Raw genomic sequence first — 19634 nt, forward strand, 5'->3', positions numbered from 1 at the left:
TGCACTACTATATTGACTATCTATACACAATTGCACAATTTCAACCCAATTTTGCTGCTCTTATTTATTCATTGTATGTGCCTTCTTATTTACTTTTTATTGTTTACTTGAATGTTATGTTTGTCTGTGGACTTAATTGGTAAAATTATGTCTTGTCTCCACCGTGGGATAGTGAGAAACGTAATTTCGATCTCTTTGTATGTCTTGACATGTGAAGGAATTGACAATAAAGCAGACTTTGACTTTGAAAGGAGTCACTAAGAGACACTAAAATGTAGGCTAATCTACATGTATTCATTTAGCAGACTCTTTTAGTCAAAGCGATTTAGATATGTCAATTATATTACAAGGGACTATATTGTTAAGTGCCTTGCTCAAGGGCACAATGGTGGAAGCCGGGAATTTTTCAGGCTACTGCATGGTAGTCCAGCTCCAGTAGGCCTAATCTAATATGTGTGTACAACACATCAACGAAAATATTAATTGACAGATATGTAGTAAAGAATGGACATATAAGAATATCATATACTATGCTTTTGTTCCTCGCTTTTTTCTGCTTCTCATATGGTGGCGGTGTGAGTATAGGACAGAATTTTTCCTATTTGTTTTATTTTTTAACTATCCTGGAACCTCTATTTGTCATGTGGGCTGTAGAAGCAACATTACAGTTATTTGCAAATTAACACTTGTAAACAGATAGATGGATAGATTAGAATGCCCATTGACATTCAAAATGGGCCACTGTCAGATCTCAGATTTAAAAACTATCCAATAGTTAAGACCACAACGGAAAAACAACAATATTTAGTTAGATCTTTTTTATTTCATGGAAATACAACAATTTGACTTCCTTTGCAGGACCATTTGTTGTACATTTTCATTATTTTCTTCACGGTTTTTTGTATTTCAAAAACATGATCACTCGTACAACAACATCATGAACAAAACCTCATTTCACAAAGAGTCTCATGATGACAATAAATTACACTGGTCATGCTAAGTTTTTTTTCTGAAAACAATGCTTCGTTAATTTTCACTTCATTTATTTATTACTTTTATATCAACAGATTCACCCCTTCAAGGAACAGTAGAGTGTACTGTATGCATAAATATAGTACTGTAAAGAAACCAATTACTTAAAACAAATACTGTACCCAAATAAAAACAGTAGAACAAAGTCCAAAAAAGTTATAACAGTGGATGAGTGAGTGAACTCATATATGAATTTACAGTAACAGCTGCCATACCAGACAGTCTCTTAAATGTTTCTTTTATATGAATATAAAATGAGAAGAGAGAAACAAATTGCATTTGTTTTTTAACACTGCTAAATCAAAGAGATCAGAATAGTGAATACTGAATACACCTTTACTAATTCCTTCTCTCTCCTCTAACTTTCCTTCATCTGTGAAAGAGGCAACATTTGTTTATTAGCTTCAAAAATCCGTTTGACTTCTCTCATCTCTTCCAGTAATTTTGCTAAAATTACTGCTTCTATGCTCTGCTCTACCTGCAGTTCATAGGTGATTACCATGCTGTTCACTCTGCTAACAAGGGGACATGTTAGAGACCCTGGCCTGGCAGCACCACAAGAGGTATATCAGAAGACTTTCCTATGGGTCGGTCACACAGTACTGACTTGTACAGCTTAGCAACAGCACTGCTCTCTTCATGGTAGGTATGTGCGCGAGGAAAAATAAATGTGTAAACCATTCAAACAAACTGGTGATGGGCTCAATTAAAAACTCATGATTTTCAAATATTAGTAAAGGCAAGTATGCTGAAGGTTTAGATCATGAGATGATATTTAAAAACAAATAACAATTACTACACTCAGTACCTTGTTTAGTCAAACTCCAAATCTTTTTTCTTTACAGTGGAACACAGGCATTAATAAAATGGCACAGAAGTCTAAAAAGGATAGAGATCAAATAAATACAAGAATTCAGAAAGCTGTAGTCTTTTTTGTTTGTTTTCTTTTCATACACTCCACAGTGAGGGGGCTCAGAGAGGGCTTTATACATACAGACATTGAGATTAATTCGTTGTGTCCAAATTATCAAATCAAAAATTAAATAATTATTTTTTTTACATACGACAAATGTGTTGCCCTGACCTGGGCCGAGTATAAAGTGAAGAAATAAAATATTTTTTTAAAGGGTGCTTGGGCAACACAAGGTGATTTGGATTTCTCTGCTTTACTGAATGATTTTACAGGGGGACATTAGATTGTTAAAAAAGTAAGGAAATCTATGACGTATACTTTTTTTCTCAGTCACCAAAGACTCAATGGTTATATGACATGAATTTAAAATGAAGAAAAAAATAGTCTAATTTTACTCTGAATAACATATTTTTTAGTAGTTCTCTCTCATCTTTGTAGCATGAAATCTGTCAAAACCTTTCACAGTTCTCATGCTGTATCAGCTATCCCTCTTTATGTTTTCTCTTTGTTTGTTTGTTGTTGCCTTTATAGTTACGCTTTGGGCCCGGGCTGATCAAAAAAGAAATCCAGTGGATCCCTTTCCACCTCTAGTTCCGCTCTACACCTTTTAAGGTGTGCTGTGATCTTTCAGCTGGGGACTGCGAAGAGTGTTAAAACTGAAAAAGCTATAGAGAGAGAGAGAGAGAGAGAGAGAGAGAGAGAGAGAGAGAGAGAGAGAGAGAGAGAGAGAGAGAGAGAGAGAGAGAGAGAGAGAGAGAGAGAGAGAGAGAGAGAGGAAGAGAGGAAGAGAAAGAGAGAGAACGAGCACAGAAAGGCCACTGGCCCTCGAGTGCCTTCAAAAGAGTCTGGAGGTAAAGAGAGTCCATTTGGAACTTCCGTACATCAGGGAGGGTCCACGGTATCAGAACTCACGATGGGTGTGTGTGTTGGGTGTGTATGACACGTGTGTATGTGTGTGGGTGTGTGGCGATTTGGTGAGCTGTAATGGGTTCCGGGGAGAAGAGATGGTAGGGGGTGGCGCAGGAGCACGAGGGGGGCAGGGTGGCCGTCGTGGGTCACTTTCAACACGTGGTGGCCAGAGACTGGTGGATGGGAGGCTGGAAACAGCGCACATGCTCTACCGTGGAACTGTCCGTTTCTACGGCCTTCATGTACTTGTTGAGGATGGCGAAGATCTCGTTGTTGAGGATCTGGTACTTCCTGATGCGGTCAGCCATTTTCTTCAAGGGCTGCGTGAACAGACACAAAAGTACAAAAGTGAGGTGCTATCAGGATGAAGAGGCTACTACAACAGATGCTCTGATGTGTTCTTGGCTTTTTTTAAGTGACCTTTAGCCTGTGAGGATGTACTCACCACATTCTTGATGATTTCGTCTTTGCCATCTTGCCGCTGGACTTTCAGCAGATGGTAACAGAAGTCAAAGAGGTCAAAGCGGCGCTGTTGTCCCAGCAACACGATGATGGCACAGCCGGCCCAGTTCAACCCATCCCCAAAGCACTGCCTGTAAATGTAAACAAACACAATAAACGACAACAAATAAAGCACAAAAAAAAAAAAAACAGCAGAACGATATTCAACTTCACAGGGTCACAAAACGATGAGGTGAAGTGGAGGTGGGGTAACCGGACGTACTCGGCGGTGAACTCGTGCGTTCCCACGGGGATGCAGTAGACAAACTGCATGGCGCTCCAGAGGCGGTGGAACTCCATGCACTCATCCACGTGCATGACGCCGTTGGTGGGGGGCGGCCCGCGCCACACGGGGTCCTGCAGGAAGCTGCGGATGCGCGTCAGGATCACCTCAAACATGGACAGCCCGCAGCACAGTCGCTCCTTGGTCAGCAGGTCACCCTCGCGCGCGATGGCGATTTGCTAGTGAGAAAGACACACACATCAAATAAACCCACAAGAAAAACAGAGGCATCTTTGTCAGCCAGCGGCAACATCAATGAGCACATCAGTTCTAGACATGTCAGCTTGCCAAGGATAAGACAGGTGATGGAATGACAGATACAGGTAGGGACTTCATCTTGCTTCATCACTAATTATACCACAAGCAGGTGATGGATTGGTTTTTCGCACAGACAGACTTTGATTGCTTGTCACAATTTATTCCAAAGGTAAGATGAGAAAGGGGCGCAGGATGCCACTATGATAGTGTCTACTGAACACAGCGTAGTATGGATGAGAGAGAAGCACAGGATGCCGCTATGATAGTGTCTACTGAACACAGTAGTATGGATGAGAGAGGAGCACAGGATGCCGCTATGATAGTGTCTACTGAACACAGTAGTATGGATGAGAGAGAAGCACAGGATGCCGCTATGATAGTGTCTACTGAACACAGTAGTATGGATGAGAGAGAAGCACAGGATGCCGCTATGATAGTGTCTACTGAACACCGTAGTATGGATGAGTATGGATGAGAGAGGAGCACAGGATGCCGCTATGATAGTGTCTACTAAACACAGAGTAGTATGGATAATAGTGTAGGACCAATCGGTCAAAGACTATTATAGTTATCAATACAAGAAATGACAACAGTTCATATGAAATATGTACTGTAATGAAAGGGCCATCCTTCAGTTTTAAACTCACTATGCATCTTTATAAGAGAAGTCACCATTGCTGAGACCATTAAAGCTATGAGTGGCTGAAAGAGGCCTCATACTCAGGTAAACAGACTGCAGTATGTTCCAGACTCACCTGTGGGGTTCCCAGTCTCTCGATCAGAGGGACCAGGTGGAGAGGGGCGTACTTCGCTTCTAGCCTCTTCATCCTCACCTCCAAACGCTCGCCCTCTACAGATGGCATAATGAGACAATTAATAGCACATACTCAATGACACATCTCGTATACAGTTAGGAACAAAGTGATTCATCATGCCCCTGGCAAATATTGATTTAATGTTGATTTTCTCTTGACCAGTATGTTTGTTCTGACTGAAAATGACACTACCACATGGCTAAAGGTTGTAAGACAATGTGGTAGAAACATAGCCTGGTAAACCAGAGCCTGGAATCTTTCAGATTAAGGGTCTGGCCACGAGTAATGAAAATGGCCCAATTCGAGGGGCAGCACCAAGCATGCATTTGAAACTCTCACTGCACGCAGTTGGATAACGCTACGACCCATCACAACAATTCATCAGTGTCAGCGTAGCTCGCCTTTGTCCCACCTACACCGATTTGATTGGTCCCTCTCGCTCGAGAGATAGAAGAAATTTGGATCTTTGCTCGTGGCCAGAGTATCTTGCGGGCACAATTCAAACTGTGCTCTCGCGAGAACTCTGGATTTCCAGGGTAGTGATACATGGAATAAAAAAGCGTTTTCATCTTTTTTTCCAAAAGTACAGACACACACACAGACACACACACACAAATAAACACACACACACACACACACACACACAAATAAACACACACACACAAATAAACACACACAAATAAACACACACACACACACACACACACACACACACACACACACACACACACACACACTTTTCAAATACATTATACATTTACATAGAGTAAAATTATCCATGTTATCACCAGAGAAGTATTGACATTTATCGTTACCTCTGGTCAAACACAATGAAATGCTATTCATTGTCAATTTGTTATTTACACATATGTCTGTCACATCATAAGATGGGGCTGTAGATTTCTAACCTTTGATGTAGACTCTGGGGAGAATGTTCTGAAATGGCGCGGCGTGAAGGAGGTCACAAACTTCTTCCTGTGACTGTGATGAACAAAACAACAAAAAAGCAAAACAAACAAAAATAATAGAAGCAGATAGTGAGAATCAACACTTTAGTGAGTCACTAAAGATCCCAGGACCTTCAACAATGGACTCTATTCTGGCAAAGGTTGTATTCTAGTATGCCAGTTGTGGCATTGTTTTTCAGTATTGAATTCAAATGAAATCAGGGGCACTAAAATGGTGTATAGACCTTTTTAGCTTTGTTTACAAGGCTGTGCAATTAATTCATGTCAAGATTTGTTTCCAATTCCACTAATCATGTACAAAGACACGGTCCAACTGGACAGTACATGTGCCAATGTTCTTGAGCAATTACATCAAGCCATTGCTGTCAAATAGAGCCCATTGTATTCACAATGTCAACAATTCTCTCTCACACAAACACACACACACACACACACTTCTACTGATGGGGAATTCAAACCAGGACCCCTTAAGAGAAAAAATGGAAGATAGATAAGAGAAATTGAAAAATAGACAAGGCGGGACAGGAGAGGAGACGCGGCACTGTCATGATCATGCTAACGCTAAGAGAGCAGACTGCTAACAAGGCGGAGGGGATGTCCAGCGACTCCGACTTACCCCAATCAGACAGAGGGAGCCCTGAGCCTAAAGGCGTCACCATGATTACCCATAATCTGTTTCTCTCTCTCTTGAACTCACTCACACTTCCTCTCTCTCTCTCTCTCTCACAAATACATCACTGACTTACTCCTGTCTGTCCTTTCCCAAGCACAGTAACACACACACACAGACAGAGGTCATACTGTGAGTCACCAATACACACGCACGTTGTTTTTTTTTTTCGGGACACAGACAGACAGAACTATCTCAGTCTGACGCACTTTCTGGCTTTTAAAAGCAAATCGGATTACAGGCCAGATTACATCTCTCGGCTAGTCAATATAAAATGTTTAATCATTTAAATTGAAAATAATAATAATAATAATAATAATAATTTGATTGAAAAGTGTGCGGTGTATTTAAACGTGTCTCCAACTACGTTTCAGCCATTCCCTGTTGGGTCTCCAGTGTTGACAGACATAACGGAGGGCAGAGGTCAATGGTCAATGGACAAGGGTCAAAACTATGTGGTGTTCATAATAGCTCATATTTTTAATGTTACATCCCAAACCTGGAGACTAATTTTTAATTGATGCTTTACACTATAATTTTGCACAATAAATACACTAACACAAAAACCAACAGCAAGGGGTGGAAGATGTAGCTTTTGTGACAACAAATACAAATGCTTCTACACCAAACCAACCATGCAGGTCTAAAGATGCAACAGAAAGACACTGGGTCTCTACTGACGTGCTCGCAGTGCATCTAACTTCTGCCACCCTTAGAATAACATAGTAATAGTAGACCTAGAAGCAATTCTATTTGGTGACAACCAAAACTACCGAAAGACGTTTTTTTGTTTTTTTGTGGTGTAAGACAAGCGCTACGTCCTGTCCTTTCAAACAAGATTACTGGAAGATAAAATGTCATCAGGACTTTTGTAAGCAAACAGAGGGGATGATCATGATTTAACCCTTTACATCTCACCTACAATATAAGTTACAGTGATATGTATCGAATATGCTTTTCATCAGAATTAAAGACAATTCCTGACAAAGCGACCTTGGTGTTGATCCTCTCCTTGTTGAGCTACACAAAGAATGAGGTACATTGAGGTGCACTGTATGTGTGACAGACATGAATGCGGGCATTCCAGAAGATTCCATGGGAATGTCATGAAGATGCAGGGGGGGGGGGATGTTGGGTCACATCCAACCACTGGTCTCCATCGATCAAGTTCAACACAATGGCCACAAGAGCACTGTGCTCAATGAACAAGCAGACAGGTTTAAATTTAAACTCTTCATTCTCTGTTCTCAACTACACTGCACACAAAACCAGGCAAACGCACACCTCAGCAAAAAAAAAACAAAAAAAAAAAACAGTAGGAAGTAGAAAAACAAGAGAAACAGAAAACAGAGAGAACCCAGAGACAACCAGACACTGGCTGACGGTCCACAACAGTCCAGAAGTTCAGCATGCAATGCAGTGGCCAGCCAGTATGTGATCAGAAGAAATTAACAGAGAATAGACAAGTACAGTACAGAGAGGAAGCTTAACTGAATGCTGGAATGAGCGTTCGGCAACCTTGAGACTTAGGCTGGAGGAGGCCATGAATACATCATGACCGCACATATGCTTCAGCACAGAACATGACAAGCAGCCAAGAAGAGAAGAGAGTTGCTCCTCACTGCCATAGAGATAAGGGCGGGTCTTACAAAAACACTCAAGGGGGGTATTATTACAATTTTACTCCAATAATAATGACATCAAAGTACACTATTTCTGATCATGTATTTGCTGAGGTTGAATCGGTATGTAAATGTACTCCAATGTATAAAATGTTCTGTTGTCAATTTTTTAAATGGAGGAACCACTTATATTTTGCCTAGAACATTCCAGAGGGATGTTTTAATGAAAATATAACTTTCTTATGTCTATGGCAGAGCAGTGCACCCGTGAGTAGTAACAGCTGTGAGTAAAGAAGAGAGCAACGACAATCAATGTGCGATCGATTTTGTTTGTGATTCGGTGCTTTTGTTTGTGGGTGGGTGGGTGGGTGCGGTACGTGGAGAAGACCTCGATCCTTACCACCTGTTGTTTGTTGCCAGCGTGTAATGAGAAATAAAGTTGCATTTCAGAAAACAGCAGTAGCAGCAGCAGCGCCAACCCACATCCCCCTCCCCAACACACACACGCACGCACGCACGTGCGCACACGCACACACACACAGCATTTCTGATACACAAACAGCATTGTAGATGACATCCACACACTCACAGTCCCAATACAGTATTACAGACACTCGCGCACGCACGCACACACACACACACACACACACACTCAATTTTGGATGGCTGATATGAGCTAGAATGTGCTTAGTCAATACAAATTGACCTGCATCTGAAAGACAGTCATGCAGTGAGTGTTTGATCCAGCGCCAGAGATGAGAGTGCCCTCTCTGGATGTGGCAGACAGTACCACACTAATTTAGTCCAATGCCAGACTGGCTCTGTGTTTATAAAACAACAACTACAACAACAACAACAACAACAACAACAACAACGACACTACTGTGTTGGCTGGACGTGTGAGTGCAACGCATGCACACACTACTGTCTTTTTGCTTTTAAGGGAACATGTGATGACAAGCGTTGCTCTAAAGTACACACTAGCCATTCAGAAATGGCACGATCTCTGCTTAAGGCACTGATCGTATGTCTTTGGGGCCTGCTGCGTTAACGGTTTCTGCTGAGACAAACAACATCTTAATGATGTCTTTATGCGTGACGATAAGGCGCTTGAGACCCTTAGGGGACAGGACATCGCCGACCATAGAGCCCTTATGATTCTGAATGGGGGGGGGGGAGAAGTGATTAAAAGTGCTGCTCTAAATTGCACCAAGTCAACACTGGAAAGGAATATGAGTTATACAGCAACACCCCCATACAGATTATCCTGGACAGGAAATATAAAAACAAATAAATAGAAAATGACCTTGTGTATGTGTTTATGTGTGTGTGTGCATGTGTATACATATATGAGTGTGTGTGTGCATACTTCTGTATGATTTAGGGGGTGGAGGGGGGGTGTCAATATTGTCCCTATGTATTGCAACCGTAACCAGATGTTATGTAATGAGTGTGTGTGTGTAGAGTGGACATTGGGTTGTCTCACCAGAGCCTGTTCGATGAGGAGGCAGAAGAGAATGGCATTGCCCACCTCCCTCAGACTCTGGAAGACGTCCGTCTTCAGTTCAGCGTACTCAATGATGTCCTTCAGCTGGTGGTGAAAGAACTCCAAGATGCCTGGCAGGCACAACACCAACAGACAGACCACAGATTGTCATCAGAAGCAGCAGCAGAGGTACAGCCATCAGACAACATTCTGTGTCTTACAAATAATAATATGGGGAGTGATTAAAGCGTTTTGATCCCTTCAAACAGCCATCACTGCTGCTGCGGAAGCACCCTGCTGGACTGGCCACTGCTCTATTAACAAGGAGATAGTAAATATAAAGTCATCGTAATCCCCTCAGGCCAAATTACACTTTCATTACCGTGGAATGGGATTAGCGTAGCATAGCTGAATCCCTGACCCACATTCAAAGTGTGTGTGATGGACAGGGCTCGGTGTGTGTGTGTGTGTGTGTGTGTGTGTGTGTGTGTTTGGGGGGGGGGGGGGGGGGGAGATGAAGGTTGTTGTGGTAGTGATAGTGAAGGTGGTGAAGGGTGTGGGTGGTTGAGTTCACACAGAAGTGACTTAACGGCACAAATATTATTGATCCGGTACGTGCTGTACCAACAAGCAGCTCAGCCAGCCATTGACTGAGCCCCTCAGGGAGGTGAGGGCTAATCTGGCTGGTGGCTAATCGGAGCTGACAGCCAGCCGCTGTGTCCTGTGGCTCACCTGGGGAGCCATACTCGTGCCGTGGCAAGCGGCAGATCTTGGGCATCACCTCGATCAGGGTCTTGACGTACTGGAGGATAGTGCCCTGCAGCTGTGGGGGGAGGGGGGAGAGAGAGATTGTGTGTGTGTTTGTGTGTATGTGTGTGTGTGTGTGTGTGTGTGTGTGTGTGTGTGTGTGTGTGTGTGTGTGTGTGTGTATGTGTGTGTGTATGTGTGTGTGTTTGTGTGAGAGAGAGTTATGTGTGTTTGTGTGTGTGTGTGTGTGTGTGTGTGTGTGTTTGTGTGAGAGAGAGTTATGTGTGTGTGTGTGTGTGTGTGTGTGTGTGTGTGTGTGTGTGTGTATGCATGCATGCACAAAGAAGAGAGAAGAATGAGAAAAATGAAAGTGAGTTAACATTACTGTATTCAGTACAATGTATGTAGCGATACATCAGCAACAAAGCTTCTGATCAATAATCAATATCACTGTAGTCGCTCATCTCCATCTGCTTCACAGGAGCATTTTCAACTCATGACAAAAAGGAAGAACAGAATAAAGAGTCAAAATGATGGCTACCAAGCTTTTGACGATCTTGAGCAGCTCCTCCATCACCACGGCAATGCCCTGGTAACCAAGGAGACGGCAGATTGTCTTGAAGTGCGGCGGCCCCACAAAGTTCCTGTAGGAGCTGTAGATGTGGGAGTAGGCGATGTTCAGAGGCTGGGGAGGAACGGACGAGAGACGTTAGCACTGCACCATCACTTCACAGTCTGCCTGTACTACATCACCGCAATGGGCTCTGTGCACTGGCTTACTTGAAGTCAACTAACCAGTTTCCTGTTTGTGGACATGGCTGTCTACAAGCACCTGAAGAGGAGTGCTTTAGTTGTACCAAAACATAAGAAATACAACGTATACGAGTCTAAGGAGCATTGCCGTGTGGCATTCTGCTTGGCTGCAAGTCATTATAAAGGCGATTTTAGCTTCCACCTTTTTCCTAAAAACGCCAGCCTACGTGCAGTGGCTGCACAAAATAAGGAGGGAAGGATTTTTGGTGAGCACGTGTTTTGGTAAAACCGAAGCACTCCTGTTCAGGTGCTTGTTGACAGCGATATCAACAAACAGGAAACTGGTTTGCCGACTTCAAGTAAGCTAGTGCAGAGAGCCCATAGAACTGACAGCACAGCATCATACAAAACCAGACTTTCAGCATTTTTTTCGTTTTTTGTTTTTTAATGGCACCTTTCTTTGTGTACCCTTTTTCATATTATCAATGTCTTATCCAAGACTCATATTGTCTACAGCCATCTATATAGGTGTTCCACACTGGTTATACCTGTATAATTGAGCATGTGATGAATAAACTTGAAACTTGAAAACCTGAAACGTGTATTGCACTGCGTTGAATCATGTGCACTGGCCCGGTGAACTACGTCTCTCTCCATATAATTAGTCCTCTCCTGTTCATGTACCAGATTGTTTTACACAGAAGCGCGGAGGAACAATTCCTCTCTACGTGACTTATCTGTCTTCTGTGTGTGAGTGAGGCATGTCCAGCAGCAGTGTACACGCACCTTGGAGCCGTACAAGTAGTAAGGTTGGACGTTGGCCGGTTTGTCCCTCTGAGGCTCCTGTGTAAAGGGAATGGCTGTCCGCACAAACCTGCAACCACAAGAGGCTTCGTCAGTCACAAGGGATCCTACGCATCACTGGATATCAGACAGACACTGCAGTGGTATACAGTAACAAACGCACACACACAGAAATAAACAGTAACAAACGCACACACATAGAAATAAACAGTAACAAACACACACACAGAAATAAACAGTAACAAACGCACACACAGAAACACAGAAACATTAAAAAGTGGACAAAAGATAACTAATCAAGTGAGCAGAGTAACAAATCATGTCAAGTATGTATGTACCCACACATGCGGACACAAACATATGCATAGAATTGCTACCAGTATAAGGCACACAAACATACATAATATACAAACACACGCTCACACACACATTCAGATGCAGCAGACAAAGACCCACACACGCACACACACACACACACACACACCAACACACACACACACCAACACACACCGGTTAGTGGAGCCGTTGTAGCAGTAGTTGGGGAGGAAGTCGAAGTTCAGCTCCCAGAAGACGTGCAGCGTGATGCGACCGTACGGGGCTGACACGTTGTGGTTGGCCTCGCGGAACATGGCGTCAAAGCTGTCCAGTGTCATATGCTTGCACAGCAGCCGGTGGGTCAGACGGTTCACCTCCAGCAACCAGTCCAGCTCCTAATGAAGGAGAAGGAGAGAGACAGGAAAAAAGAGAAAAAGAAAAGAAACGAAAGAGACACAGAAAAGAAAGAGAAAAGACACAGGAGAGTCAACATGTGACCGAAAGCTTTTCTGACATTCCTGACATTTCTAACTAGAATTCTATTTGAACTTTAATTGTAACATTTTGAACTTTAATTTGGTCTTTTCAAACGTGATTGTTCAGCTGTCATCATCAGCTGTTTGCTTACCACAACGGAAGTGAGGTCCTCGCTCTCGAAGCGGCTAATGGCGTGGTCCAGAGACTTGTACATGGCCGCTGAAATACGCTGCGTGATCAGCCTGTTCAGGTCGATGGAGCGACCCAGCAGCTGAGGGGACAACACTTGCAGTGAGAGTTTGCCCACGAGGAACCTGACCACTGACCAGCGATACAAACTCTGATACACCGAAACACACGGACTGTATGCAATTCTTCAATTCCTTAGTGAGTGAGTGAGTGAGTGAGTGAGTGAGTGAGTAAGTGTGAGTGAGTGAGTGCTCGTACCTGTACGTGTCTTTGCTTCAGCAGTGTCTCATAGCGGTTGGAGGGAGGGTAGGGAATAATCACTCCATAGTTCTTGCACTCCGCCCTGAAGCGCTTGTCCAGTAGAACACTGTGAAGCACAACAGCATCAGCATCATATTACAATCACATTCATCACAAATGATGAATGATCCATCTAGTTAAAATATGGAATAATCAACATATATTACCTCCCAGCCATTGCCTTGTAATAAGCAAATATCTGATCTGCCAACTTGTAAACAAACTGGTCGAAGCACAGATTCACCTACAAACATAAAAATTGGGTATGCTTCAGTGTAGGACATATATACGTGTATATATAAATATCTAAATATATCAACGCCAGTAAGTGTCAAGAGGAGTAAGAGGAACCGTGGTTGAGGTCCTCCGCATTTTACCTCAGCCTCAATCTCGTCGTACAGAAACTGCTTCTTGAACTTGGTGAGGGCGTAGTAGCCACTGTCGTTATACAGGTCCAGAGGATAGAGAACATACCTGGGGAAGAAAATGACCAGTCAGTATCTACCTCACCCACAACCAACCAACAGGAAATCACTTTCTTCAATCAAATCATTCCAAACATCTTCTCAAATAATGAAGCTCCCTGTTATAGCTAGTGTGGTGGAAGCCATGGGCCATAATGAAGCTCCCTGTTATAGCTAGTGTGGTGGAAGCCATGGGCCATAATGAAGCTCCGTGTTACAGCTAGTGTGGTGGGATCCATGGGCCATAATGATCTTTACAGTTACTGCAGCGCCCTCTGCTACCCATTTATGGATAACAGTCAAAACTGTTCAAAAGTATATCCGGAATCACTTGTAAACAAGAAATGAAAAGTTGTTGGTTCTTCCTCCTTACTCCATCATGGAAGGCTCCTTGGTCTCCAGGATGTGGTCAGTGAGGATCCAGGGCATGGACATCTCAATGGGGAACTGGATGCGGCGGCCCATGGTCAGCTCCAGGAAGAACTCCCGGAACCACAACTGAGAGAGGTCACAGCACTGCTGAAGGGCCTCTGTGTGGAGAGAGAGAGAGAGAGAGAGAGAGACAAAGAGATAGATAGATAGATAGATAGATAGATAGATAGATAGATAGATAGAGTAGCGTGCGAGAGAGAGAGAGAGAGAGAGAGAGAGAGAGAGAGAGAGAGAGAGAGAGAGAGAGAGTTTAAAAGTTTAAAATTGCACTGTGAAAATGTAGGTAGGTTAGACACTCTGGCAAAGAGCAATGATGCACATTACTTTTACCACAACATTCCGGGAAACCGGCTAAACTGATGAAGACAGCGCTGCAACGTTGGAGGACAGTACACATTGGTCGTAGTCTTATCCGATTGTGTCGAAGTCCGAAATCATTCAGAGTAAAACATGGTCTAGTGATATCCAATTGCGTGCAGTGAGATTTTTAAATGCATGCTTGTTGCCGCCCCTCGAGTTGGGCCATTACATTGTTCTCTGCCAGACCCTTAATCTTTCTAGATTATCAGTGTCTGGATTTTCCAGGCTATAGGTAGGTAGGTATCAGTAGAAATGGGATGCAGAGTACAAAGAACACACTAAGGTTCCTGATCACACAGCTGCAGGACACACACTTTGCTTCAGGGTTTGGAATAGAAAGTGCTGTGTTTTAACAAATAATTGTTTAGTTGTTTTCTTTAGATACTCTCTTAAACTTTCTGGACATTTTAATTGAGAACCCATTGTAGTCCTGTATAATCTTTTTTGCCAGATAACCATTTCAGTACATTTCTGGCAAAAAAGGCTTTTTATAAGAGTTTGATGAGTTAAAAATGGTCTAATTGAATTGGTCTAAGCAGACACCAAGGTCACATTTTGGCATCATCATCGTCACCAAGGACAAATTTTGTCATCATCATTACGATCATTAGCATCATCATTACGATCATTAGCATCATCATAATAATTCTCCTCATCCTCATCTCATAATCATTATCTATCAGCATTACGCACAGCAGGATCAAAATCTTATACCAAGGCCAAAGGCCAGCCTGCTTTTTGAGATGATCTAACACTGCCACTCAATGAGTCATCACTCCTGGACTAATCGCCAGGCAGAGCTGCCATGGAGGAGGGCACAAGACACAGAGAGAGAGAGAGAGAGAGAGAGAGAGAGAGAGAGAGAGAGAGAGAGAGAGAGAGAGAGAGAGAGAGAGAGATTGTATGAAAGAATGAAAGAAAGAAAGAAAGAAAGAAAGAAAGAAAGTAAGAAAGAAAGAAAGAAAGCTTGTCCAGTGCATATCTCACCGCTGAAGTTGAGCAGGTGTGTGTAGAAGAAGGAGTGCTTGTGGAAGTCCTCAATGGCCTGCACGATGGGCCCGTCCAGACTGCTCCGCAAGGTCTTCTTGGAGCCGCTCTTGTCAGCAATCAGGGACTCCAGCATGGTACGGACCATGTACAGCTACAAACCAATTCACATTCAACACACAAGTCAACAAAGCCACATCAAAGAGTCTTGCATGCATCTGCCTTGCTCAGGTGTTGATAATCTTGCATCATATCTAGCCTGGGGCTTGGAGGAGCGACAGATAAGAAGTCAATGGAAATGCGTAGAGGTGTAAGAAAATATTGATAAAATAAAATATTGCGATATTCGATTCGACAATACTGTTTGTTTTGATTGTCAAAAAACATAATATTGATGTTTCTTTTATTAATAATTTACATGCAGGCACTTTATTTTGTTACTTACATAGGCAGAACTGTATTGTACAGTGTAGAGCAGCAGATTTTTTTGTCTACAGCAAACTATTTTTACTTACGTTTTATGCATATGATGGTATCTTCTTTATAATATACGTTTTTCCAAAATTAGACTTTGCAATATATCGCCTTTTGCACAATATTGAAATATATTGTAAAATATTGAATCGTAACCCATGTATTGTGATATGTATCGTACCACCAGATTCTTGCCAATACACAGCCCTAGAAATGGGTAAGATGGGGCGGTGTCTACTAGCCTGGGGGGTGGGGGTGGGCGTTGTTTAAATTTACTACTGATGGGATTCAAGGCTACAATTAAACATGTGTGTACACTCTCGTCATCAAGTCTCATGTCTAAGTCTAAGAATAACGTGTGATCCCACTGACCTGTGTGCTGGAAGGTCCCACAGCCCTGCGGGGCACTTTGATGTCAAAGCCTCCTTTGGGGTCCTTCTCGCCCCGAAGGCAGGGGTCATTAGGAGGCTCCCTCGCACCCTCCCAGTCACAGATCGTTTTCCGGATAGCCTGAAGAACACTGTACAGAAATAAACACAGAGATGCGTTGAGCATTCCACCCTAATCTTATGATGTCCTAATCTTGGTCATGCTACATGGAGCACAGATAGCCATCTTTTCCCAATGGAGCATTCCTCTAAGACTGCACTGTGTCTGATTACTCCTACATTGTGACTGCTAACATGAGTGTGAGGCAGGCAGTTTGAAGACAGTCTCCAAATGAGACTTATTTACTTATTTATCAACCAGACCAGACAACAACAAAATAAAATGTACAAAATCAATATATGCAACAATCAATCAATACATGTGTGCTGTGCTGCGCTATGCGTTGGCCTTTGACCTCTGACCTAATGAGCACGTTCTTCTTCTTGCGCACGGCCTGGCGGAGCGGCTCGCGCAGGGTCATCTGGGCGAAGTCCTGCAGGGCGGCGTAGATGGTGTTGCGTATGGCCTGGTTGAAGACGCTCTCCATGCGGCCCATGAGCACCTGCAGGCCCTTGATCATGGCGATGACCTCCACCATGGCGAACTTCTCCTCGCTGGTGTAGTTGTAGCGCGTGGCGCGCTCGTACTCCTCCGCCGTGCCAGGACAGTCCTTGTTGCAGAACTTGTCGGTCGGGTGCACCAGCTTCCACGAATACTGCAGTGGGATGGAGTGAGAGAGACAGAGGGATGGAGGGAGGGAAGGAGAAAGAGAGGGGGAGGGAGGAGAGAGAGAGAGAGGAGCAGTGAGCTGGAGTAAAAAGCCTAAACATGCAGACCCCACACTGGGCAAGACTACACCAGTCTCCAGCACACTGGGCAAGACTACACCAGTCTCCATCAGTCTCCAGCACACTGGGCAAGACTACACCAGTCTCCAGCACACTGGGCAAGACTACACCAGTCTCCATCAGGCACACTGGGCAAGACTACACCAGTCTCCAGCACACTGCCCTAGAAAGCACCAGGGATGGACAAGTGAGCTGCCGAGGGAGGGCCAGCTCTTGACGGGAGGCAGCCGAGATAAAGCAGGTCAAACACTTGCAGCAGAGAGAGCAGGGCCTTCAGGGGCTGGCCAGGGCTTAATGCTTAATCATGGACAAAAATGCTGCTTTAACCTATACTGACACACACACACACACACACACACACACACACACACACACACACACACACACACACACACACACAAACACTACACTAAAGAGCAGTTTCTGGCATCACATTTAAATTGTATACCTAAGTGATGGTGTCAAATGAAGGTAATCTATCATGTTCATAGAACTCCAAACCCTTTAAGCAATGCCTTTTCTCTGCCTCCCAACCAATACTGTATACACACGTAGTGTCAGTCAAACATACTCCCTCATGTCTATCTTAGTTGCTCAAAAGCAGCAGTAACAGGCTTTTTTCTTTAACTAGCTAATTAGCTAACTGAAAGCTAAGTGACTTGCCAACAGTAATGTTAGCAAAGATAAAAGCAAGCTAACTCATAAGCCAAAAGTTGATAATGGATGCAATTTGGCAATATTTGGAGACATTGTGCTAGCAAAGCTTAAATTTTCTTGGCGTTTCAGACCCGGATCACAAATAAATATCCTGGGTGGCCAGTGGAAATGGCAGGTTTGTCAATGTTGTAACAACTGGGAATGTACAATAAAATATCCCAATTCATAAAACACTGCTACATGTGCCTTCAACTATACACGTAAGCAGCCACCATCACAGTCACTCTAAAGGTGATGAGGACTGGATTGTAGCATGCTGCTTACTGCTCATTTCAGTTCTCTAGATGAAAACTGCATTAGTGGGAAGTACAAGTCATTAATATTCCCAGGCAACTTGGCTAAAATAATTGCCCTGTGGATCACCAGCTTTACTCTAGCCCTCCCTTACACTCCACCACTCACTTTCTCCTCACCCATCACTTTCTCCTGTCCTCCTCTCCTCCATACCTCCTTCATATCTTCTCTTTCCCTCTATTTCTCTTCCTCCTTTAACCATCTCTTTCACCCACCCTCTTTTCCTCACTACCCATCCCTCTTTCTCTGTCTGTGTGTGCTTCTCTGTCTGTGTGTGCATCCCTCTCTCTCCCTCTCTCCCTCTCTCTCTCTCTCTCTCTCTCTCTCTCTCTCTCCCTCTCTCCCTCTCTCCCTCTCTCCCTCTCTCCCTCTCTCTCTCTCTCTCTCTCTCTCTCTCTCTCTCTCTCTCTCTCTCTCTCTCTCTCTCTCTCCATCTCTCTCCGTCTCCCTCTCTCCCGTCTCCCTCACCACTTCCATGACGTGCGTGCTCCACTTGGAGAGCAGCTGCAGGCCGCGGAGCGCCAGGTCGAAGAGCTCGCGGTACTCCTCGTCCGACTTCTGGCTGTCCAGGCCCGAGCCCGTCACCACCTCGCTGTTGCTGTAGCGCGCCAGCTCCGAGATGAAGCGAATGTGGTCGTCACGGATCTGACCCATTTGCTCACACAGGTTGTACTGGGGGCTGATGCCACTCTGGGTGCACGTCCACCTGGGAGAGAGGGGACAGAGGGGACAGAGAGAGGCCCAGGATGGTCAGGAGGCGATTATACACTCAACTTTTGGGGTTTAGAACACGTGGGTCGCAAGATCATTTCTGCAAGACGCCAGATGGTGTGAACAAAATGACATATTTTAATTCTACATAAAAACGATCACTTTTCATATTTTATTATTCTGTCTGTGGGGAAGAAAGTGCTGGGAGCATGCAGGTGGAGGTGAGGGGTCGCAAACACCAACCTGATTATTGTGGGGGGTTGCGACTCAAAAAAGGTTGAGAACCACTGCGCTAAGAGAATTCAAATAAGTCACTTTAGTGTTCTATCTAGGTAGTATTTCTCAAAGAGGACACGACACTTGAAAGTGCACTTAGAAATTCAAGAGGGAAAACTCGAGTCAATAATCCAACTGACTGGAGGGAGCAACCTTTGTAGATGGTAGGAAATGAGTCTAGTCAGCAAGTAAGGGATGTAATGATGAATGGGATCCCCTGCCCTGCAGATGCTTTTCCACAACAGGTTTGGATATAGACTTGAAATAAACATTTCACCAGGCCAAACGTAAGCTACGAACGATCTTACAAAGAATCATTGACTCTGCAGAATAAAGTGTGTGCTGTTTATTATTTTGTTCGCTTGTCATCTGTGTATTTATTTGTTTGTTTGTTTGTTTGTTTGTTGCGGAGCACTCACTTGGACTTGTTCTCCTCGTAGTGGGCACTGGTTTCAATGTATCGTGACAGTTCGATCTGCATGTCGCCGAACAGGGGGACCACCTGTAGCTAGAGGAAAGTCAAAAGCAATCAACAAAGGACTACAACCCCCCAACGTGATCATGTTATCAGTAAGAGGAGAGCTTGTGGAGTTCTGACTG

General features: G+C 43.8%; 1 protein-coding gene across 3 annotated transcripts in view; it reads right to left on the reverse strand.

Annotated features, from left to right (window-relative positions):
- Positions 1-803: 803 nt before the first annotated feature.
- Positions 804-19634, reverse strand: part of cyfip2 (cytoplasmic FMR1 interacting protein 2) — a 35919-nt gene continuing 17088 nt past the window's right edge. The window contains exons 10-29 of one of the 3 annotated variants that reach the window (XM_042074143.1): positions 19454-19536; positions 18516-18753; positions 16611-16903; positions 16132-16279; positions 15286-15439; positions 13880-14036; positions 13420-13516; positions 13210-13286; positions 13001-13109; positions 12705-12824; positions 12272-12471; positions 11744-11831; positions 10746-10889; positions 10190-10280; positions 9456-9588; positions 5620-5693; positions 4652-4746; positions 3579-3817; positions 3300-3447; positions 804-3174 (exon numbers count right to left, since the gene is read on the reverse strand). In XM_042074143.1, coding sequence (XP_041930077.1) covers positions 3007-3174; positions 3300-3447; positions 3579-3817; positions 4652-4746; positions 5620-5693; positions 9456-9588; positions 10190-10280; positions 10746-10889; positions 11744-11831; positions 12272-12471; positions 12705-12824; positions 13001-13109; positions 13210-13286; positions 13420-13516; positions 13880-14036; positions 15286-15439; positions 16132-16279; positions 16611-16903; positions 18516-18753; positions 19454-19536 — 2856 coding nt within the window. In that variant the 3' untranslated portion in view covers positions 804-3006. The other 2 variants (XM_042074140.1, XM_042074144.1) reach the window with 2 other exon arrangements.

Source organism: Alosa sapidissima, chromosome 20 (genome assembly GCF_018492685.1).
Source record: "Alosa sapidissima isolate fAloSap1 chromosome 20, fAloSap1.pri, whole genome shotgun sequence".
NCBI lineage: Eukaryota > Metazoa > Chordata > Actinopteri > Clupeiformes > Clupeidae > Alosa > Alosa sapidissima.